We start from the raw sequence: 25,075 nt of genomic DNA on the forward strand, positions 1-25,075 counted from the left end.
TTCCTGACTGCTGCTGCGACCAGGTACTGCCCGTGCTATGACTCACCTCAGAGTTTCCTGTAACTGGAACTTAAGTAAACATATTATTAAAGCATACATTTTCTTTCATTCTGTTTTAGCCCCGCCATGCAGCTTGTGGGATCTTAGTTTTCCAACCAGGGATTGAACCCGGGCCCCTGGCAGTGAAAGTGCAGAGTCCTAAGCACTGGACCACCAGGGAAGCCCCTAAAGCATACAGTTTCCATCACTACTTATAAATGGGAAACCAGGATGGCTGCAATACTGACAGCAACAAGGCTTTCATGTTTCAGCCAAACAATGTGGACTGGCTGCTCACTGCAGACTAAGGCCCACTCTGTGTTAAAAAGGCTGATGGGCAGGTACGTGATAGCTGTTGAGGTCACACTAGCCTGACCAGTGGCATGCTTCTGGGCACAGTCGGCGGTGGGGGGGGGGGGGGGGGGGGGCGGCAGCGTTGGGAAGTGGGTAGGAGAGGAGCAACTTGGGCTTTGCTGTCATTTCAAGGCTGGTCTGCAAACCCCCGAGGCCACTGCTCTGTGAGACGCGTCCCGCAGTGGGGTTGGGGGAACAGACCAGACACAAAGGAACCTGCAGCCCTGCCCACCGATCGCACCTCCGGTTCTTAACACCAAACTGGCGAGCTGGGCCCCCAAGGGGAGAGCACACAGGCAGCAGCCCCCACCAGGCCCACAGAAAGGCACAGATAGGATAAAACCGACAGAGCGGATCTGTGTTTAAGGCACAGAGGGATCACTTTTCTTCCAGTGAAATCTATTAATAACTGCATTTCAAAGATGAAAGACAAGACGGGGAGAAGAGGTGGGAAGCAGAGACGACACGCTCAATCTAACTGAACTCAGCACCATTTTTCCTAAAGCAGGACCTGGGGGCCGGGGTGATAGGACGACTCGCTGGGGCCACATCAGCAGGCTGAGTGAGGGATGAGAGGTGATGCAAAGCCTCCTCTTGTCTAGCGTGGCTCTGCAAGAAAACTACACCCGCAGAAAAGCTCTCAGAAACAAACATTTCACTTGCTCCATGCCCGGGGAGCTGGGAAGGATTGTTTGTGCCTGAAGCACGTCTTTTCCTGTTATTCTACAAAAGGGGGGAAGGTGGCACTTCTGGGAACTCTTGAAATACGGTCCCTTGAGTCCCAGATGATGCTTCATTTAGAACCTTGACAAAATAGCAGAGGATAGCAGTGAAGAGCTGACCGTCTGGATTCTAAGTGACTCCCACGCTCACACGTTGACGTAATAAACCATAACAATATATCTTGCTTTATTGAATTCCTTCCAGATCAGAACCGGAGGCTAAGTCATGCCAAGGAGATAACACGAGTAGGGGAGGCCCGAGGGCTGGAGGTGGGCAGCTCCCTCTCTCATGACCGCACCGATGTGGCTTTATCAAAAAAATTTGATTGCGATGAAAATTGAATTTGTTGGTTCTGTATCCCATCTTAATGCTAAATGTCTTAACTCTGAAGCGTTCTGGTTTATTAAACGGCAGAAAGGACATCAACTAAATCTTTCTGTCATTTGTTGTTTTCTTTTTTCCCCCCAGAGATGTCAACACTGTGTGAATCTCTCTCTATTCTTTCCTTCCTGGCCCTCTGGAAACTGTCAGTCAGTGGTTCTGGGGGAAAAAAAAATGGCTCCTTGGCCCATCCGGGGCATCACCCAGCTCCGTGACCCCACCATCTGCCATCCCACTTCAAAGATGGCAGACAGAACCGGCTGCTGGTTCCCCGGGGAACATGGGGGCAGCCGGCAGGGCCAGCGACACCCAGACTTGGACCAGCTCTTGCATTTCCAGGATGCGTTCCATTTTTATCTTTCCCATTATTGCCCCAACTCCCTTAGAATTTGTCAAAAATGAGGAAATCTGTGGCAAAATCTTCTCTCAACAGGAAGAGAAACCTGCCAAGGTTATCCTGACCTTCCTCAGCCCCACTCTCTGGGAGGCGGGGAACCCTGGGGACTAAAACACGTCTAGGCTTCAGAGGACCAGATTCCAATGCACCCTCTTCCTTTAGGGAGGAAATTAAGGCCCAGGGATAAGTCGTGTCCCCAGGGTCACAGAGCACATTAGAGGAACAGTCAGAACCAGGATAATTCCCCTGGTGGACAGGATCCAGATGGGGTAGGGGCAGCACCCCCTGCCTGGAGACCCACCGGTGATACCAGTGTGCGAGGGGCCTGCTCTGGGCTGACAACAGCCACCGCCCACCCATAAGGCAGCACTCCTCCCGGCCCGGCTCCCTCTCCCCCTGGGCTCCTGCCACACCGGGGCCGGGATGGAAGGCTGCCGGAGGAACTCTGTTTTGATGGCTAACCTCCTTGACCCTCAGTCTCCTTGTTCAATGGGAATGATCACAGAAACTGTGCATCCCAGGCTTGCTGTCAAGACCCATGTTCAATGGTGACTTGGCATCACCACGTGCTGATGGGAATTTTCACTTTGAATGTGGCTTAATGGAGTTCCATATCAGCTGTGTCGTAAGAGGAAAGAAAAGATTGGAAAACAACCTAACCAAGCTAACGTTGAGCTATTTCAGAAGGCCTAAAGAAGGCATGCTGGGCTGTCTGGGGGCAGCGCAGGGGACGAGCAGCTTGGACTGGATTCTGAAGGGTGAGCAGCCCAGGGACGACGAGGTCATGCCAGGCCCAGGGGCTGGGCAGGGAGTGTGGCAGAGCTCGGGGAGAGCAGGGCCAGGGGCTGTGGGCGGAAGTGATGTGGCAGACCCTGGCAGGAGGGACCGGCAAGGCTTGGCTGCCAGGACCTCTTGGGCGGCAGCTAGCTGGTGACATGACGTGTTTGTGCTCGGGCCAACTCTGGAGTGGTCTCCGTCTCCCCACTCAAGGTGATCTCCCCACTTCCGGCCCTTTCCCCCAAATAGACTCCACGTGGCAAGTCATTCTGTGTGTGGTAGATTTTACCATCAGTCAAGATGAGACAGAGAGCAGGCTCACATAACACAACACGTGACAAAGCTTTGTAAATAGCCCCTCTGGGCATCTTTGATCTTTCCCCAAAGCTCCTGCTGGGCCAGGTGCCTTATTCCCTCCCCATCTCTCTCTTTCTCCCGCCTCAGTCTCTAAGACATTCTTCTGGGTCCTAATAAAACAGTGGCTGACAGCTGTGCACGAACAAGGTCAACGTGACGATATGACAAAGATATGCATGTGAAAGGGAACCAGCGTGTGTACAGATGAATGGATAGACAGGCACACGCACGCACACGCACGTTTCCAGTCACTGAGAAGCAGGTTTGTTGCAAACCGGCTCTAGTTCCTCTGCTAGTCATTTCCCTCTGACTGAAATAAACACTGTAGATAATATATTGTCCTCTTTGCTTCAGCCCTTAAGTGCCAAGTGACAGACAAATTCCAGAGAAACCCAGATGCACTTCACGTGGCCCGGGGAGCCGCGGTCGCACGTCCAGATTCCAGCAGACCACGCGGTTCCTTGCTCCCTCCCTGCCGGGTCAGAGCCTGCTCGCCAGTGAGTCAGAACAGTCTCCCCTGCCATTGCTCCCACCCAACAAGCACGGGGCTAGGGGCAGGCGGGGCCCAACTCCAGCTAACTCACTCAAAGAGTCCCAAAGAGAAGGGAAGGGCGAGGTTCAGTGATGTCAGTGACCAGCTCCTAAGTTTTCCCTTGAGTTCTGGCTTCTGGATTCTTTCTCCTCACTGGAAGCCCCTATTCAGGACAGGGGTGGAACAGACCCAGATCGAAGTAACATAAAAAGAAGTGGACAGACAAACCTGCACAATAATGCCAGGTAAAAATCACGGTCAAAAAGTTATTTTCTCTCTCTCTTTGGCTAGAGTCACGCAAGCATTGCCAGCTTTGGAAAACTATAGACCAACTATTTCGAAAGCTAACCAGATGTTGGGCTGATTTCCAATGTACTTCCAGTTCTGATTATGTGTCAGTCGAGATCCAGAATGATATTTTGCCAGTTTTCTGCAGGGCGAAAGCCTCCCTTTAGCCTATTATCTTTCAACCTTTCTCATACCTCTCATCCTTGTTCCAAGCAACCTCTCAGCAAAACAAAAGCCCAAGACCCTTCTTCTAAACAAGGATAAATGGTGGTGGGCAGAGTGGGGGAACCTTTAAAAAGACAAAGCTGCAAAAGTCCCCTCCCCCTCCCCCCGACCCCTGGGGCCAGGGCCCTGCAGACTTGACAAAGGACAGAGGACTGAATCTGCTATGACAGACAGGAACCAGCGTTCATTACCGGCCCTACTGACTCACAACGAGCGCCTCCCTCCAACCGGTCAACCCTTTCCACCGCGCGATATTCATTTTGGTGCAGCATCTAATCTATTATGATTTACTGGAAGGCCTGAGCTAACATTTAGTTTTTATTAACATTGCTTTTATGTTAAAATTGTCCTATGATGAAAAATCTATCAGAAAGAGGCCATTTCATTAGGGGCCCTGCTGAGAGGGCATGGATCTGGAAAAGAGAGGCTGAAGGTTAAGTGCAGCTAACCTGCTGCCTAACCAAAACATCAACCACCCACACACCCACCCCCTACCACTGCCACCAAACAGCCTCCGCCAAAGGCACCATATGCCTCCAGGCCAGACTGGAGCAGAAACCAGGTATAGTCTCCTGGCCCCACGGAGGCAGTTTCCCCTGGGGGTGCCCCAGGCACCTGGGCCTCTGGGTGCTGAACTAACGCCCCAGATTCCTTTCCAAACCTGCTCGAGAGCCCACCCTCGCTGGTTCTGGATTTGCTACCACTGGTCACACAGCGGCAAGAGGCAGGGCCCTGGGCATCACCCAGATTCCTCCTGTGGTGCCCCCTCCCACCCAAAACAAAGCTCCCCATCTTAGTGAATGGCCACACACAGCTGCCCCCGTGTCCCTCTCACTCAGCCCCCACATTCAGACCATGAGCTTGTCCTGGCTCTAACTCCAAAATATACCGTTAAAACCTTCCAGTTGTCTCCATCTCCACGGCCAATGTGCCATAATTCAGTCCACATTATTCCCGCCTGGACTACCGCAACAGCTTCCTAACCAGCCTCCCAGCTTTCCCCAACACAGCTCACCCCTCACCCTCCACTGACCCACTCTCCATCCAGCAGCCAGGGTACTCTCCCCCAAATTTCCATCTGCTTATGTCACTCTTCTACTTAAAAAATCCTCTAGGTGTTTCTCAACTGCAATTGGAATAAATTCTAAATTCCTTCTCCCGGCCTTTAAGATTCTCCATGATCTGGTCCCTGGCCACCTGGCCAGCCTCACCTTGAACTGCTTTCTGCTATTCAAACCTGTAAGTTCTTTTCCACCCCAGGGCCTTTGCACCTGCCATTCCCTTTGCCCAGAGCATTCTTGCCCTAGAGCTTTGTGGGGCTGGCTCTTTCTCATTCTCAGGCCTCACCTCTGATGTCTGTTCCTCAGAGAAGCCTCCCCAGACCACCCAAGCAGGCGACCCTGCACCCTTGGCTTTCTCCACACTTGCAAATCACAGCCGCCACGCTGCCTTCACCTCCACCACCCTTGCCTTGCTCCCTCCACAGCAGCCACACTCGCCTCCAAGAACATCTCTGTTTGTTTCACCACTGGGTTCTCAATATTAACCACAGCGCCTGGCATCTAAGAATGGCTTCAGAAATACTTGCCAGAAGGGTGAATGAGTAAACAAAAGGAAAGCACTAGCAGGAAATGGAAGGAGGAATTAAATTCCCTCGAATATACAGCCCCACTCTTTTAGGAAGATGCAAGAGAGGTAGGTGGGCTCCTCACCAGGATCATCTCTCTGTCCACATCAAGGAAGAAGGAGGGTGGTGTGTAAGCCACTGCTTTTCCATTTCACAGCACACGTTGGGGCTCCTGGAAGGAAGCCCGTCCGCAAAGCCAGCCCCCCTGTAAAAAGTTTGTCCTTGTGCCCCCTGGCCCCCTGGAGCTGGGCACCCCCCACCTACCCTCCAGCAGCAGTTTCCCTGAGGAGGCCCTGAGCACGGGCCGCCAGCAAGAGAGCGGCACGGGGGAGCTGCCACACGGTTCAGAGGCGGTCAGTCAGAAACTTCGGGCACAGCGCTGGCCGGGTGCCAGGCGCTGAGCTGAGTACTCGGTACTGTGTAGTGCAGAAGGCTGTCAAGAGAGACACGGCCTCTGCTTTCAGAGGCCCAGTCATGGGAGAGAAAACATACAGAGCAAAGGCAGTACAAAGAAGTGCTGTGAGAGCTTTATGGAAATGAAGTTCTGCTCTTCTGAAGGTATTGTGAAGAAAAGAAGACCAGCCAAAGACTGGGAGGAAATCTTTGCAACACACACCTGATAAAGGACTTGTATCTAGGATACAAAGAGCTCTCAAAACTCAACAGTAAGAATGTGGCCAACTCATTAAAACATGGGCAAAGGATATGAAAAGATACTTTACCAAAGAAGATGGTAGACTAAGCACTTAAAAAGCTATTTGACGTCATTAAGCTTGTGTGTTTGTATGATAAGTCGCTTCACATGTGTCTCTGTGTCCCATGGACTGTAGCCCGCTAGGCTCCTCTGTCCGTGGGATTCTCTCTCCAAGCAAGAATACTGGAGTGGGTTGCTATGCCCTCCTCCAGGGGATCTTCCCAACCCAGGGATTGAACCTGCGTCTCTTATGTCTCCTACACTGGCAGGTGGATTCTTTACCACTAGTGCCACCTGCAAAGCCCCATTAGTTGTTAGGGAAATGGAAATTAAAATCACAAAAAGACATCACTACATGTACTCATTAAAATGACTAAAAATAAAAAGGTGGCCGTGCCAACCACTGGTGAGGGTATGAGGCCAACACTCATGCACTGATGGTGGGATGTAAGATCACACAGCTGCTTTGGAAGACAGCATGGCAGTCTCTTAAAAACAAACACAGACACACCTGTCATATGATTCAGTCATTTCACTCCTCAGTATTTATCCAAGAAAAAAAAATGCAATTAAGTGTCCAGAGACTTATACACCGATGTTCGTGGCAGCTTTGTTCGTAATGGTCAAAAACTGGAAACGACCCAGATGTCCTTTAACAGACGGACAGGTAAACAAACTGGTACATTCACATAGGGGAATATTACTCAGAGGTAAGAAGAAAGGGACCACTGAGGCACGCAACTACATGAACGAATCTCAAAATAATTACGCAAACTGAAAGAAGTCAGACCAAAAAAAAGAGAACACATTGCATGATCTTATTTATGTAAAATTCTAGAAAGTGCAGACTAAGCTATAACGACAGGGAGCAATTCAGAGTTGCCTAGGGAGAGGGTTGCGGGAAGAGAAGGGCAGAGGGGGGACAAAGGGGCAAGAGAGAACGGTTGGACTGATGGATATGTACACTGACTTGACTGTGATGATAGTTTCATGGGTGAATATGTGTGTCAAAGCTCATCAAGCTGCACACTTTAAAAATGTGCAGTTCACTGTTTATCAATTATACCGCAATAAAACTTTCTTCTTTAAATGTTTCAGCTTCCAGACAAGAGAGGTTGGATTTACCCACCTCACTCAAGCAACTGGAGAGTTGGCAAACTATATAAGACAGTGGTTATGACACACAGGGCAAGACAGCATGCAACACAGGAGGGGAACCTGAGAGAGAAGAAACAAAGGCAGCAGGCCCGGGATTGCTCCAGCTCACTGGCTGGAAAGCTTCCAGGCCTCAGCACAGACCAACAGAAGCCGAACGAAGCCCGTGGTCTCTCTGGAGTGAGAAGGCAGAGTCTGCAGCTCAGAGAGGCAAGTGACTAGAACTGATGGGAAAGAGAAGGACAGGGAGAGGCGCAGGGACCTGCAGGGGCTTCTTTCCAAGGCTTCAGCTCAGTTCTGCCCCAGGGAATGCAGGTGAGGAAAGGCAAAGGCCTACTGGGAGGAGGAGGGTGGAACAACCCCTGGAGCTCACCCAGGGCTGAGAAGAGCTCACATTTCCACCAGCCTGCAAGGATGGGCCACCTAATCATGGCTTATCAAGTAGAGTCCTCGGAAGTCCCCATTCATTCCATAAGGTGAACATAAGCAAACAAAACAAAAGAGAATTACAGGGAGACCACAGGCCAATAACACTCAGAAACATAGATGCAAAAATTCTTCATAGAGTTTTAGCAAATCACATCCAGCAAAGTGTAAAACGTGCCTGCCATACTAGAGGATACTAACCCACAGTGAGTATCACCTGAAGAGCTCAGAGAAAACTTCCAGGATAAGCATAATTTCAATAGGTGGTGATGTCAGGGCAGAGAAAGCAGCAAGACAAGACACAGATGGATACAAGAAGGTAGAAGCCTAGCCAAGAACAGGTAGGTGTATTGGTACTGACTGGGGTGGCTGCCAGGCTTCCAGAGAAGTTCCCTTCTCTGGGAACAGTTCCAGACACAGAGCTGAAACACCCTGGGGCCAGCTCTGTGCTCTGTGACCCTGACCCCACCCCACCCCCCCTACCCTCAGTTACAACTGACTGCTCCAGAGTTAGACCCATCACCAACCTGGAACAATCAGATCTCTTGCCCACCAATCTGAAACTGGAACGGAGACAGACTCCCTGCCTGAGATCTGCTGGATCCAAACCACCATCTACCTTAAGTCCCCAGAGTTGGTTGGTTCCTGCCCTTTCCTTGGCTTTTCAGCAGCTTCTTGGATCTCATGAGCTGTCCCAGGGACCTTCCCATAAGATTCTTTCTGTTAATGTGAGGTGGTTTGCAGGGCTTATAACCAAAAGAACATTGAAGAGTGCCATGACAGTCACTACAAGTTTATCTCTGTGAAACAGTTAGTCACTACTTAAGAGTCTGAATCCCTGGGCCAGGGCCAAGCATCTGTGGTGGGAAGTCAGGGGAATCAGATCAAGTTAGGATGGTGGGTGCAATCCAGGTACTCAGAATGGCAGGTTACCGGAGGTTGGAGCTGAAGGGAGAGAAGAAGGCCCGAAAGGTTTCTGAACAGGGGAAGGACACGGACAGCACAGTCTTACAGGGAACTGCCTGGCAGTGCTGTGGAGGATGGATTATGAAGTGGCCATGTGTTGACTCCTCCGGAAGCCTGTGCTAAAGCTACTGGAGAGACAAGACTCAGGATCTCGCCTGCTCTCCTGCCCTTAGTCCTTCCCACTGGCACCAAGCCTAGACTCAGGCACTGAACTGTGCTCAGTTACATTCTGCTGATCAGACAGGCCAAAGAGGGAGAGATGACAACATTTGATGACTAAATGCTGGGATCAAAGGAGGGAAAGAGCTAAAGGTCATGGCAGTTTCAACCTTGGCTGGCAAATTCAACTGAACCAGAAATGGCAGGAAGTGTGATGAGGTCAGGGTATATTTCTGGGTGACGAGTGTAGCATAAACAGACATTTCAAGGTGGTGCTCAATCACCCAGGTCAAAGCCTCCAGCATGTGAGGGGCAGGAGGTCGGAGTGCAGAGCTGGGGGGAAGTGGGCACGGATGGCAGGCGATCCATGGGTGGGACGGACTCCATGGCTCAGGCTTGGAGCTCTGTTTACTCCGAGGGACAGAGGGCTCCTGTGTGCCAGGCACTGAGCCAGAGCTGGAGGGGATCTAAGAAGTCAAGGGAATCAACAGGACTATGGAGGGAGACATCAGAGGGAGTCTGCCATGCTTCTTCTGGGCTTCCCTGGTGGCTCAGATGGTAAAGAGCCTGCTTGCAATGCAGGAGACCGGGTTCGATCCCTGGGTCAGGAAGACCCCCTAGAGAAGGGCATGGCTTACCCACTCCAGTATTCTTGTCTGGAGAATTCCACAGAGAAGACTGATGGGCTATAGTCCATGGGGTTGCAAAGAGTAGGACACGACTGAGCGACTAACACTTCAGACTAGATCTAAGCAGTTGCACATGAGCACAGTGAACTTATACAGGAGAAGAGCCACCATGGCTGGTTGCATCTTGAGTAGGAAAAGCCTGGAAATGGTCTCAGTGTCATTCAATAAGGGGATGGCAAAACAAACGACGGCACAGACATAGGATTAAAAAGCATGAGGCGGTTCTAGGTACAGAACAGACCATAATAAGGAATGAACCTCCATTCATGTTGGGGGTGGGGAACCCATTGAAACAAAATTGTATATACTTGGTACTTGGGCTTGCACAAGTATCTTTAAAAAGACGCAAGAAACTGTTAACACAAATGGCCTTTGAAGAAGAGGTGAAGAACCAATGTGGGAAAGGGGGACTTTTTCACTGTATCTTCTTTTGCCACTAATCAACTTATTTATCAAGGGCTTCCCAGGTGGCTCATTGGTAAAGGATCTGCCTGCTAATACAGGAGCCATAGAAGACACAGGTTCGATCCCTGGGTCGGGAAGATCCCCTGGAGAAGGAAATGGCAACCCACTCCAGTATTCTTGCTAGGATAATCCCATGGACAGAGGAGCCTGGCGGGCTACAGTCCATGGGGTTGCAAAGAGTCAGACACAACTGAAACCACTGAGTAAGCATGCACACAACATTAATGATTTCAGAATAAATACATACTCTGTTTTGTTGAGTGCTTTGCCCTCCACAAAATGACTCCAGCCATAGACTGTCGCAGTAAAACCCACCTTTAACTACCTCCCAACAAGCTTTTGAAAAACCTACTAAAACATCAGACCTTGCTGCAAGGTCTCAGCTCTGCCGAGCCCAGCGCTTGGCAGGGGCCAGAAGGAATACTCTTGGTTTCTCCTTCAAAGAGCTTCTGATGTGGTGGGTTCAGAACTCGCTCGTGTCAAGCCAGGTGGTACACAACCAGCGGCTGTTCTCAGAGAGGAAGTAAATGAATGGATCCTAATCAAAACTGTCAGCTCTGTGAGAGGCTGATCCTGACCGCTCGGCCTCAACAGGGGAAGCCAGAGAACCACACCTTTCTTCAGAAAGGAAACCTACACTTCCACACAATCCACTCAGAGTCTATTTTAGCTCTGAACCCAGAATGGTGCACTGACTATTATAAATAGCAAAACCAAGATTGCAATTTGACTGATCTTTGTTCTGATGTTAGGAAAGAGGTCGGAAGCTTAAGTCAGTTGTAGACTGAGGGGTCGAGAGCAAACCACAGTGTGAACACAGTCATGCTGCGCTGGACGGTCAACGCTTGAACCTCCATCTCCACCACCTCCCACCCGCCCCCGTGTTGCCTGAGTAACCAAGTCCTGTGGCTTCAGTGTGCAGAAAAGCACCTGAGAAACTCTAATGAGGCTGTAGAGAGGTTCTGTGGGAGTCTGCCAAAACCAGAAAGGAAATTCTTCAAGGAAAAAAGCTGTCCTTTCCCCTGAAGGCAGACGAACTGAATGGCTCACCTTTGTTGTGAGACATTGCGTACAGCAGGCAGAGCACGAACAGCGCGTGGTAGTCGTCATCCGGGCTGTCCAGGGCGTGGTACACCATATCCAGGAAGGGTCTGGAAGAGAGGGGCCCACATGAGCCTCACCTGCACACAGGATGCCAGCTGCCTTTGCTCTTCACAGAGCTCAACCCCCTGCCCACTCCAACCAGCAGCATGGGCTTCCCAGATGGCTAGGTGGTAAAGAACCCGCCTGTCAACACAGGAGACACAAGTTCAACCCCTGGGTTGGGGCGACCCCCTGGAAGAGGGCATGGCAACCCACTGCAGAATTCATGCTGGGAGAATCCCAGAAACAGGGGGCCCTGCCGGCTACAGTCCATGGGGTCGTAAAGAGTTGGACACAACTGAGCACGCATGCACCAGCAGCACAGAGCACAGCCACCATGTGCCCAGTTCAGCCCCAGGCACGGAGGACACAGAGGTGCTCGACAGGCAGGCTTTGCCCTGGGAAGCTGTCATGTCTGGGGAAACTGACTAAGGAACAGCTAACCAACTAATTACTTAACAATGGTCCATACGCTGTCCCAGACACTGGGGGTAAGTGTGGTCTTGTGGCGCTCCCAAGCCAGTGAGCAGACAGAGCATGGACACGCCACAGCAGTAGTTCAAAGAGCGACAAGAGAGTGAGGGAAACGGGGCAACGTGGTAGACTCCCAACAGCAGACAAGGTACCAATAAATCTGGGTCATTTCAGACTGTGGACCCTGGAGCCAGACTGCTGAGGTTCATATGCTGACTCTGCCTCTTCTTAGCTGCAAACCCTTGGGTAAATTACAATCCCCCCTCTGTGAGATGGGCAACGAACCCTTCCAGGGTTTATAGTGAGGGTTCAAGTGAAATGACAACAGAGTGGCATTAACACAGGCCCAGGCTCAAGTGAAAAGTGCTCAGACACGCGAGCTGCTGTTGCACTTCTATTTTGAGGATGCCACAGGCACTTCTCCAAGACCTCGCTTTGGCGGGTCCTGACCCGGCAGTTTCTTGGGCCGACCTTCCCTGGTTAGAAGGGATCGATAGGAAGCATCGCCTCTGATGCTTTGTGGGTGAGACCTATCGAGTGGCTACAAATACATAAACGGTACAGCCTGAATGCTGCCCTTCTGGCTGAAGGGCCTGGCCTGGAAAAACTTCAACAAGAGGATAATAGAATGTGCACAGATTTGGTCCGTTGGCAGAAGGCTCTGACCCTGTGACTGTCTGTGGCTGCCCCCGGATGCCAGCTTGAAGCCAAGAGAGCAGAGAGCCTCAATGAGTGACAAAGGGCACACTTAACCCCTCGAAGGACATAAGCCACAGTCAACACTGCTGACTAGGGGGAGCGAGAAGGTGCAGCAGAGAAACACAGAGACCTATTCGCTCCATAACTTTTTATACTTTTTTGACTTCTGAACTCCACAGAGGTATCACTGATTCAAAATATATTGAAAAATGCAGCAAAGCAGTGAAATGCACTTGTCATAACATTTCAAATAAACATGTAATACACAGAAATTAAAGGAAGAAACTTTTAAGGAACATTGACTTTCCAGTTCTACTTCTCTGGAGCCCCAGACCCTGCCCTGCCCCAGATCAGCCATCACCATTCTGATGTGTGAATAGTTCTGCCCTGTGTGGAACTGTTTTTCTCTCAGCCCCCAGCAATACCACTTCCAAACTTAAGAACAGGATAAAGTATTAAAGAACACTTTTTTTGCAAACCAATTGCTTGGAATTTGGACTGTATTTTCATTTGGGAAAAATACAAATAACCAAATGCCCAGTAGCAGAGGGAGGGCTGGGTGAATGGACCATCTTTTATGAGACAAAGTATTATGAAGCCATTAGAATTGTGTTTACTAAGAGTACAATAGAGTGAAAAAGATACTTGGAGTTTGATATTAGAGAAAACCAAAAACAAAAATAATAGACATAGTATCGTATAAGCTACTGGGGGAAAACGGCAGAATTTCCACTATATTGGCATTGAAAACTGGCAAGAAATCACCAAAATGCTAGTAACAGCTGCTTTTGAATTATGAAGACTTTTCCTCCTTTATACTTTTCAAGGTTTTTTACATTTTCTAAATGTCTATTAATTTTTAAAATTTTAAGTTTCTTTTTTTGTTTTAAGACAGAAAGTTCTGAGTGGTTTCTGGTTTCTTAGTTCTGTATTTCACCAAGAATGCAGAGCTAGCCCACCGTGTGTGGGGAATATGAGGACAGTTCCCCTTTGCTCTATGTTGTTTCTGTGGAAAGTGGACCAATGTCAAGGTCCAGTTCATGTCAAGGAGAACTGTCCCCTCCCTCATCCTCAATGCCCTCCTCCTGGCTCAGTGCCAGGAGGTGAGAGGGCGGGGGACTGAGGGGGTGTCTCTGACAACCAACACACAACACCTTTGCAAAGGCCATGGCAGCTCTCCACTGGGGCCAGTCTCCCCTTGGAGCCCAGTCTCAGAGCTGAGCACAGCTCTTGCTCAAAGTTTCTCAGGGCCGCAAGTCTGCACATGGCTCAGCTCAGGACACAGGATCAGCTTCCACTACGAACCATGTGGCAGAAGATGCCAAAGTCACCATAAGTTAAGAAACAATCTCAATCAACTTGAAGGGAAAAAACCCCTCTCTTCACTAAGATTCAGGGGAAAAAAAGAAGTCTCAACTCCAATACTCAAACATAACATTTTGGTCTGTTGACTTTTTGACAGTACACGAGTGTTTTTCCTCCTTTAGGAAAGCTACAGTATCATCACAGTATGCAAAATACATGCTGTTTCCATTTATTAGATCCTAAGAAACTGGACAGACTTCCCTGGAGGCTCAGTGGTAAAGAATCTGCCTGCCAATGCAGGAGATGCAGGTTCAATCCCTCAGTTGGGTAGATGCCCTGGAGAAGGGAATGGCAACCCACTCCATTATTCTTGCCTGGGAAATCCCATGAACAGAGGAGCTTGGCGGGCTACAGTCTACCAGCTCACAAAGAGTCAGATACAGTCTACCGGCTCGCAAAGAGTCAGACACAACTGAGCAACTCAGCATGCAATAATGTGTTAAGCAGGTGCACATCCCTCATGACAAGTTATTTTCAGTTTTTTAATGATTTGTATTCTAATTAAAGCTGAGTCAAGCACCTAAAGGTTGTCTTCCCCTCCCCTTTCTGTGTTTAGAATGATTCCCTTAATTTTCAGAGCTCCCAGTGTTACTTTTTTTTTTTTTTTGGCCACAAAATAAAATTAGAAAGGTCCTTGGCAGTACAACTGATAACCCACACTGTGCTGCAGATTTTTATTTAATCAAAACTAAAAATGGCTCCCCTGTGCATCTGATAAAAAAATTAATCTTTTCTGTTAGATAACTGAAACACACGTCAAGCAAAGAGATAAACAAGACCTGCAGGAAAAGACTGGTGTGCTTCAAGACTTCACTTTAAGTTGGATTAATAAATAGGATGAGTGTGTGTGTTTGTATTTCATCCACCAAGAGAGTTCAGGAAGTGAATGCCTTGCAGGCTGACAGAGAAACCATGTTGCTGCACATTCACTACCACTGACACGGGATTCGGAGATTACTGCAGGCATTTGATAAGGAAATAACACTGAGACGGAGAAGCCCTCTAACAGTTCACTGCAACTTTGGCAGCAGCCCTCCACCCGATTCCTTTTGGAAGGGGTGGCGCTCCAGCCAGGCTGCAGGAAAGCTGGCGTCTGGAAGGTTGCATAGTGTAATAGTTTGGGCAGCCATCACTGAAATGAACTATCAGCCAAGAAGTCGAAGGTGGACAGCAGCATTAGACAGTTCCGCTGAGTCACCAGGGCAGACCCTATAGACAGTGGTGAGCCTGGCGGCAGTGAGTGAATGAGATCATAAAATCCAAATGCTGCCCCCAAGGGCATCCTTCCTGGGGGCAGCAGGGCACAGCCAGGAGTGGCCTGATGAACAAGGCCACACCCTGTTAGAACCAGCACTGAAGTGCCTAGAATGGTGGTGTCATGCCTCAGTCATTCATTCCAAAGGGTGAGTACCATGGCCTTGAGGGCAAGCTCCGTCCCCGTGGTCTCTCAAGAGGAGTGGCGCCTCTGGAGGCCAGGGAGGGGAGCAGCAGGATGGCTTGGCTGGGAAGCAGAAGAGGCTACCAGGGTGGCGGGACGAGGCCCGGCTTACCCTCCGTGGGCACCTGGCCAGGGCACTTCCCCCCCACCTCATCCCAGACACCGACCAGCAGCGGAAGGCTGGCTCCGGGGCAGCCCTCCGCCCGGCTCAGCAGCTACCTGCTCCACTGGACACTGTCCAGGCCGGTGGCGGCGCTCTTCTCCTCGTCCGTGGTGTTCTGCTCCTGCACGGAGGCACTGGCGGCCAGCTCCGGGAGCTTGCTGCGCTCCATGATCACCATCTCTATCTCTGGAAGCAGACAGACACTGGGATGAGCCCGCATGGCCCCGGATCGAGCTTCACAGACACGCTCGTGCTCCAGAGGGAGACCGGCAGACTGCTCTGCAAACATCCAGCAAACACTCGACGGTGGCGACAGCAGCCCCCACAACACCCACGCCGGGAGCAATAAGACAGGGCCCGCACCCCCCTCTCCTTTCAGCTTGGGAATGTCAAGAAACGGCGTCTGATCTTGACAGGAAAGCCCAGATTGCCATGATTTACTTCAACAGTTATCTATTCTCCTTTATTGATACCACACTTCCTTCCCAGAGGAATTGAAGAGCGTGGAAGAAATGACATGTGGTTAATAAAACATAACCGAATCCACTAAAAATATTCCAAACCTGTTTATGCTGTAGCATGGGCTCTGCCATGCCCAAAGCCTGTTTTACTTTCCCACTTATAGCTTCCAGAGGGCAGAGAGGGGAGGGACCTCACTTTATTTTTCCCAATTAAATAGGGGCAACTTTCATAGCACCCGACTTGAGCACCATGTACATTTTCATTTTCAGAAAAAGGTCTGAACCAACGAAGGAAAACGTTCCGAGTTCAAGGTGGATGGTGGCTGTGCTATGAGCTGTCCCATAATAGAGTCCCTTGAGAAGCAGGTGTGGACCATCAAACACTTAGTTCTTAGAACCAGAGTTCAAGGGCTGTCCCCCATCTTCAGGAAATATGGTGAGGGGAAAGGATGACGAAAGGTGAACTTGTGTGTCCTCTCAGGAAGGACAGGTGCTGACCTGGGCTCTACCGTCATCTCCCCTGACCCAAGCAAGAGCCTCCCACTGCTTATCTTGCGCCCACCGCCCCCACCCCCAACCCCAATTTGTTGCCCACACAGAACCAAGTGATTTTAAGCAGAAATTAGCCCAGGTCCCCTTCAGCCTTCCCATCACACTCAGAACAAAATCCAAATGCCGTCCACAGTATCAAGGCCATGCATGGCCCGGCCCTTGACCACCGCTGACCGCACCTCCGGCCCTCTCTGCCCCACCAGCTGTCTTGCGCTTCCTGTCACTCGCCTTTGACCTGCATGGCTTTGCTCCTGCCCCAGGGTCTTTACACGGCTGCTTACTCTGCCTGGAACATTCTCACCCCAGTCTTCCCTCCCCAGGGACCATTCAATCACGTCACTTGAGGCTCAACTGAAACGTCGCCATCTCAGGGATGTCTTCTCAGACACCTCCCCATCGGTTTTCCCTCTACCTCTCCAAGTTATTATGAACTCAACTCCATACTTCATTCAGATTTCCCTCGTTTCTCCCCAGTATCCTTTTTCACTTCCAGGACCCCAGCCTGGATAACCACGTTATATCCAGCTGTCGTGTCTTAGGCTCCTCATGGCTGCAACAGTTCCTCAGACCTCCCTTCCTCCGGATGACATGGGCTGGGGAGTCTGGTCAGGCACTTTTAGGACGCCCCTCTATCTGGGTTTCCGCAGCATTCTTCCTATTACTAGACTGGGCTTATGGGTTCTGGGAGGAAGGCCACAGAGAGGAAGCGCTGTCTCATCACACCCCATCACGGGCACGGCCTATCAGTGTGGCTTATGACAGCGGGTGTTCACCTGTATCGCTCGGCCAAGGCAAAGCTGGTCAGGGTCCTCCACTGGAGAGGGACTTTTCCTCCTCCTTGCACCCCACACCCTTCAGAAGCAAGTCATCAAGTGCAGCTCACACTTGAGGATTACAGAGCTATGTTCTGTCTCCTTGAGGGAGGGCAGCTACATAAATTGCTTGGAATTCTTCCATAGAGATGTCCCCTCCCCCCTCCTCTTGATTTTACTTTATGGTATTTATAACTACAGGTATCCCCACTTTTTGAAGTTTTGCTTTTAGGCCACTTGGCTTTTATGGAAAGACCTATATTAGTACCTGTTTTTTCTAACTAAAAGAAACCTGAAAAGGACTTTCCCTTTTACAAAAATAGGAGAAAAGCAGAAATAGCATTTAGCGTTGGTGTGGCAGCAGTCATTACAGAGGCAGCGTGGACGCGGCCCCGCCAAGCTCCTTCCTGGGAAGCAGAGTTAGTTAGCACCTCAGTGTGGAGCTGCCGTAGCTTTGTGCTGTGCTGGTGCCTTGTGGCCATCTACCCTGGGCATCTGTTAGCAAGGTGTGTCCCCAGGGAACTGCACCCTGGCTTTACACCATCTTCTCTTACAAAAGGTCTCTACTTTCAGATTTCGGGAGAAACACGCACCTGGATTTTACATTCTCTACTGGTTTGCTTGTTTCCTGTCCGCCTTCCCCACCCGAGGACGTGGGCTTCATGAGAGGAGCTGCCGTATCTGTCTTGTTCTCCACCAGAACTGCAGTGTCTAGGCCAGGGCCTGGCATAAGGCAAATGCTCAATACGAATCCCTGGAGTGGTTCATGTCTGACGGGTCTGCCTGGGCCAGGCAGGGCTGGCAATGACGCTCAGCAGCTGCGATGTGTAGAGCACCTCCAACCTGCAATCCACATGTGTGCAATGTCCTCATGGGGGCGGGCTGCATCCTGGCCTCCCTTCTGGGACTGTTAAGTGTGACTGTGCTTGCGACTGTCCTCTGGCTGGGAGGACTGCATCCCCCCACGCCAACAATGGGCCTGGACCTGGGGGAGGGGGCTTGCTCTCACCAGGCCCTTCCCTCCCAGCATGCTCTGAAGTCAGACAACACAGATCAGAGTCCCCCATGGGGTCAGCCCCATCACACAGGTTGGGGCTGTCATGCAATTTTTAAGTGCCATGTGTTTGCACAGTTTTGTGTTTATTTTAACATGCATTAGAAGAAAATTCTAACTGCACAGAAAGTCTGTTTTGTGGATGCTACTGCTTAGGATGAAGCTAAATTTAAGACAAAACCACTGAGTCAATTCACCAAGAGCTATTGAGTAAACCACGGTGCATGAGTAAGCCCACAGCCATGGCAGAGGGCAGGAGGTGCTGCCATCTGAGAAGCACCATTTGCTTCCTTCCTCCCATACTCCCTCCACTAGCCTCCTTCAGGGGCCTCCCAACAGCTCTCATCTTCTCCAAAGTAGGGTGCAGACATCCCAGTGGGTATGCAAGATGATTCACTAGGCAAAACCTCTTTATTTTTAACTATTATCTTTCTAAAACTCTAGTTAGTTCATGTTATGATGTACATAACATTTACACATTAATACAAATATGTATAGTCCATAATAAATGTATATATACATATATATTGGGGAGACGCGTGTTGAATTATGTATATGTTTACTGTTGGGACATGTCATCTGAAGACTATCAAGTGAGACAATGGTGCCAGCCTCTGGCATCTGCCCTGTGACTTTTGACCTGCTTCCCACCCTGCTGCGAGGCCCCCTTCCTCCTGGCCTGCTGGGCTGACACAGCAGGAGCTCAGCTCCAAGGACTCCCCAAGGTTACAGGGCCAAGCCCTAGAGCCTCCATCTGCTGTGATGTAGTTATTCCTTTTTGGCTTTTTAATCTCCCTGGACACTCTGAGAGTTCCAGAGCAGCTGGGAGGCTGAAGATAAGTCAGCCTAGCGACCAGCAAACTGTGTTATCAGGTGCGCACTGATTCTGAACAATTTCCCAAGGTGCCCCCACGCTAAGAGATGAGCACAGAGCTGTTCCAGGGACAGGTTGGGCAGGTGCCCAAATATCTCTGACCACAGGGCCCCTCATACCCTCCACAGAGGCCCCTGGAGCTCCTTTCGGGAATTCTGCAGCTTCCCACAAAATGGCCTGAAAACCACTAGTTTGGTCCTGGAGACTGAGTATGAGGAAATAGAAACCCAGAAGTAGAATGACTCTTTTCTTTTTGGCTGCACCATGCAGTATGTGGAACTCCCTTGACCAGGGATCGAACTCATGTTCCCTGAAGTGGAAGTGCAGCATCTTAACCACTGGACCATCAGGGAAGTTTGATAGTAACTCTTCACACAGCTGGAAAATCCACACAAGAAGCCAAGCCTGCCCCACCTCCTACTCCCCAGGTCACTCCTGGTGCAGGATCAGGCCCATAAGGGCCTCTCCACACACGACGAGGCTTCCAAACCTTGGCTGTGTCACCCCGGTTCTCACAGCTGCACCCGCATACCTCCCACGCCACCCCCATCCCAACACACAACTCCTCCGGCAGGCGTAAGTGTAGGATGAGCTGCTTCACGTAGTTTTCTAGGTAAAATATACAACAGTTCTTCCAATGCCAAGCAGGTCTTCCCTCGTCCTTTAAACTCTTGAAACCAGTGATCCTTACCCAGGTCTGCCAGCCCCTGGAAACTGTATGCAAAGTGCTAGGTGGGCCTGAGAGGAGTGGCTAACAGGTTTTAGAGGAGAGGGTCTTGCCAGAGTCTCACTGTTCCAAAATGGATTCTACAGCCATCTTCAAAAATGGATGCTGACGGGGCTCTGGCCTTGGTGATGGAAGGTCAAAGGGCACCCCTCTTTATGCCACATCAGGATGTCCGGCATGGTTCTACACAGCCTTCTGGGCCCCTGCTGCCCCATCTGCCTGCTGACACCATGCCGGCCTTGGTGTGGCCTCACTCCCCTCCCAGGGTACGTGCACCATGCTGCCGCCACCAGGGCAAGCAGACCAGTGGGCTCATGTGGACAGATTTTCTCTGATTACACTGAGGTCAGGACCCACGGGCTGATGATGAATTCCAGGGAGCTCCATCTGAACCTCAGTTATTACACAAGGTTTCTGTTTTAGAGGTTAAAGGGACTGAAGCTCTGCCCTAGTCCTCTGCGCACTGTGTGTGCACGCTCGGTTGTGTCTGACTCTTTGTGACCCATGGACTGCAGTCCTCCGGGCTCCTCTGTCCATGGATTTCCCAGCCAAAAATACTGGAGTGGGTTGCCATTTCTTCCTCCAGGGGATCTTCCCGACCCAGGGATCAAGCCCAAGTCTCCTGTGTCTCCTGCATTGGCAGGCAGATTCTTTACCACTTGAGCCCCCGAGGAAGCCCTAGTCCAGCTCTGTTCAAACTTCAGTCATGGGCCTGCTTTTACCATTTCTGCTGTGTCTCTGTGTTGCCTGAACTACTTGTTGTTAATCATTTGATTCAAACTCTCACACTTTTTTTTTTTTTTTTTACTTAAATACATTTTCAAAGAAAACTTTAAATCACTTCTGTATCCTTCAGCTGAGCAATACCACTTGCAGGAATTTATTTGGAAGACACCTCTCCAACGATATGAAAATGCACAGGCACAAGGGCATTCGCCACAGCATTATTGGTAATTGCAAAATACTGGAAACCACCTAAATGTCCGAGCATAAAGACTGGTTGAATAGACCATGGTACACATGGCACAGCTGGGAAAGGAATGAGGAAGGCCGCTGTGAACTGATACAGAGCGATTTCCGGAGCCAAGGCTACGTGGAGAGAGCCAAGAGCCAAAGAGCATATATGGCGGACTGCACTCTGAGTGTAAGAAAGACGGGAAAACAATAAAGCATGCACACCTCTGCTCCTTTTTACACAAAGAAACACAGGAAGGATATTCCCGAAAGCAGTAAGTTCGTTATCTACAAGAGGGAGGGGAACAGGATGGAAGGTATGTGGGAAGAAGGATATTTCCTTGAACAAACTCTTTTGCATAGTTTTGAGTTGGTTAATGTTCCAAACAATTTTTTTTTTTTTAAGACAGAAAGAAATTAAATCAATAAAAATGGGAAGGGCAAATCTTTAACTAAACAAAAAAAAAGAGAGAGAGAGAGAAAGAGCGAGACTAAAATATAAAATATATTTCAAATGAATACCATATCTATCCTGAAGAGGGAAAAGAAAGGAAAGATAGACAAACCCAAATAGTTTATGACACAAAACTTGACTCTATACCTTCAGCTTAGGAACAGGTGAAGTATTTGGGGAAGGGGACAGGGAACTGCAAACAACTCTTTATTTATCAAACAATTGTGAAACTTCATAAGGATGTATTATAGGATTGAGCAAATAGTAAATGTTTTGATGTCATTAGAAGCCAGCCTCTCACTGTAAAGGAAGAAACATCAAATCGAGTGGGGCAAGTCAAGAAAAAACACTCCTGGGACTGACTGGAATTGGAGATGTTGGTAATGTGCATTTTGTATATATACCTGCATGTATTTCCTAGCTCTGTTCACTGAAGGGTTCAAATAGCAAGACACCCCACGTCGTCACAAGCACATCTGGTGCCCAGATCTTGGCCTGTTGAAAACCATTCAGTCATTGACCACTGAAAGGGAACAGGGCTTTCCAGAGGAATTAACCCTGAGGAAGGGCAGAGTTGATGGAAAATGAACCTGAAATACTTTGTTATGACAGAAAGTGTCACAACTGTTTAAAGAAAAAAAAGGAAGAGGGCAGATCACAAAGATATAGCACCCAGCTTGAAAGGGTTCTCAAGGGCCAAATCTGGGACAATTTGAGCACCCAGTTCATTAAATACAGTACTGAAATACAAACCACTAAAAAACTGGAATCCGTGAGTCTGTGCTAAGGATAGATAGATAAACGAATGAATGGGAAGAAGGCAGGAATCTCGCCTGCAGTGGATTACCAAGCGCTGACACTGGAAACCAGTCTTCTCCCGCGGTCCTGATAAAGACTCAGCAAGGACTGTCAATGACGCCGCAGCTAACAGGGTGCTATTCAACTGACAACACTGTGTTAGTCTCAGCTGTACAGCGAGGTGATTCATTAGTATACATGTGTGTATTCTCGAACACATACATATTCTTTTCCAGATTCTTTTCCATTATAGGTTACTGCTGCTGCTGCTAAGTCGCTTCAGTCGTGTCCGACTCTGTGCGACCCCAAGACGGCAGCCCACCAGGCCCCGCCATCCCTGGGATTCTCCAGGCAAGAACACTGGAGTGGGTTGCCATTGCCTTCTCCAATGCATGAAACTGAAAAGTGAAAGTGAAGTCGCTCAGTCACGTCTGACTCTTTGCAACCCCATGGACTGCAGCCTACCAGGCTCCTCTGTCCATGGGCGATTCCAGGCAAGAACACTGGAGTGGGCTGCCATTGCCTTCTCCTTCTTGTATAGGGTATTACAAGATAGTAATATAGTTCCCTGTGCTATGCAGTAGGTCCTTGTTGCTTATCTATTTTATACAGTAATGTGTGTTTACTAATCCCAAACTCCTAACTTCTCCCTCCCCCCTTTCCCCTTTCATAATCGTATGTTTGTTTTCTATGTCTGTGAGTCTGTTTTGTAAGTTCATTCGTATATATATTTTTAGATTCTACATACAAGTGCTATTGTACGATATTTATCTTTCTCTTAGTGTGATCATCTCTAGGTCCATCCATGTTGCTGCAAATGGCATTACTTCATTCTTTTTTATGGCTGAGTCATATTACATTGTGTATATACATCACACCTTCTTTATCCATTCAGCTATCAGTGGATACTTAGGTTGCTTCCATGTCTTGGATATTGTAAACAGTGCTGCTATGAACATTGGAATGCCTGTATCTTTTTGCAATTAGAGTTTTCGTCTTTTCTGAATACATGCCCAGGAGTGGCATTGCTGGTTCGTCTGATAACACAATTTTAACATTTTAGAGGAACCTCCGTACTATTTTCCATAGTAGTTGCACCAATTTACATCCCCACCAACAGGAAGGGGATGTGTGCAGGAAGGTTCTAAGGGGAGATTTTAATGAGGCACAGGTTATCTGCATTATGTCCAACTGTTTCCAATGGATTGCAAATTAGCTGCTAAAAGAAAAAGTAATGATATAGTGGAGAAACTGGGCCACATCTTCACCTGTTGGCAAAAATTAACATCACCCATGAAGGACAGAAGGGCATCATGTGCCTCCAGAAGTGACACCCTGGGAAGGACATGTCACCTGTGCCAGACTCTAGCCAAGAACGCTTAACCTCAACCTAATCAGAAAGAAACATCCAAGACAGAATGAGGAACGTTCTATTGAAGCAAAGGTGGAGGAGATTCTGTACTCTTCAAAAACATCGAAGTAGGAAAAGAGAAAGACAGACTGTGAAAATATCCAGAGTAAAGGAGAGTAAGTTCAGTTCAGTCGCTCAGTCGTGTCCAACTCTTTGCGACCCCATGAATCGCAGCACACCAGGCCTCCCTGTCCATCACCAACTCCCGGAGTTCACTCAGACTCACGTCCATCAAGTCAGTGATGCCATCCAGCCATCTCATCCTCTCTAGTCCCCTTCTCCTCCTGCCCCCAATCCCTCCCAGCATCAGAGTCTTTTCCAATGAGTCAACTCTTCGCATGAGGTGGCCAAAGTACTGGTGTTTCAGCTTTAGCATCATTTCTTCCAAAGAAATCCCAGGGTTGATCTCCTTCAGAATGGACTGGTTGGATCTCCTTACAGTCCAAGGGACTCTCAGGAGTCTTCTCCAACACCACAGTTCAAAAGCATCAATTCTTCGGCGCTCAGCTTTTTTCACAGTCCAACTCTCACATCCACAGATGACCATAGGAAAAACCACAGCCTTGACTAGATGGACCTTAGTCGGCAAAGTAATGTCTCTGCTTTTGAATATGCTATCTAGGTTGGTCATAACTTTTCTTCCAAGGAGTAAGTGTCTTTTAATTTCATGGCTGCAGTCACCATCTGCAGTGATTTTGGAGCCCCCCAAAATAAAGTCTGACACTGTTTCCACTGTTTCCCCATCTATTTCCCATGAAGTGATGAGACCAGATAACATGATCTTTGTTTTCTGAATGTTGAGCTTTAAGCCAACTTTTTCACTCTTCACTTTCACTTTCATCAAGAGGCTTTTTAGTTCCTCTTCACTTTCTGCCATAAGGGTGGTGTCATCTGCATATCTGAGGTGATTGATATTTCTCCTGGCAATCTTGATTCTCCTGGCAATCTTGATTCCAGCTTATGTTGTAAAGGGACGTGGTAAATCAAGGTATGACCTGACCCTGGACTGGATTCTGTCCCTGGAGGGAGGAAATATGCTACAAAGGATGTCATTAGGCCAATGGATAACCTGGAACCTGGATAGAAGGAAACCATTACAAAGGTGGTAACTGTGTTGTGGTCCCAAAGGAGAATGCCCTGTACTTAGCAAATGCAGGCTGAAGAGTTTAGGATGGAAGGGGTGTGCTGGATGCAACCTATCCAGAAAAAAAAGGAGTGTGTGTGTGTGAGAGAGAGACAGACAGACAGAGAGACAGACACAGTGTGTGGAGAGGGAGAGAAAATACAGATAGGAAAGCAAATGGGGTATAAGATGTTAAAATGTGAAAGAAACAAGTGTTCTTTACAGTATTTTTGTTTTTTGTTTCACTTTTTATAAACTTGAAATTATTTTCAAATAAAACATTTTTAGGAATTACTACTATCAGCATAAAACCAGTATC

The 25,075-nt window shown here is 49.0% G+C and overlaps 1 protein-coding gene across 3 annotated transcripts in view; it reads right to left on the reverse strand.

Annotated features, from left to right (window-relative positions):
• The window catches only part of CLEC16A (C-type lectin domain containing 16A), a 236,983-nt gene that overhangs the window by 141,365 nt on the left and 70,543 nt on the right, over positions 1-25,075 (reverse strand). For all 3 annotated transcript variants that reach the window (XM_068967038.1, XM_068967036.1, XM_068967037.1), the window contains 2 exons: positions 15,593-15,722; positions 11,305-11,405 (listed from right to left, as the gene is read on the reverse strand). In XM_068967038.1, coding sequence (XP_068823139.1) covers positions 11,305-11,405; positions 15,593-15,722 — 231 coding nt within the window. The remainder of the gene's footprint in view (positions 1-11,304; positions 11,406-15,592; positions 15,723-25,075) is intronic.

Source organism: Capricornis sumatraensis, chromosome 3 (genome assembly GCF_032405125.1).
Source record: "Capricornis sumatraensis isolate serow.1 chromosome 3, serow.2, whole genome shotgun sequence".
Lineage (NCBI taxonomy): Eukaryota > Metazoa > Chordata > Mammalia > Artiodactyla > Bovidae > Capricornis > Capricornis sumatraensis.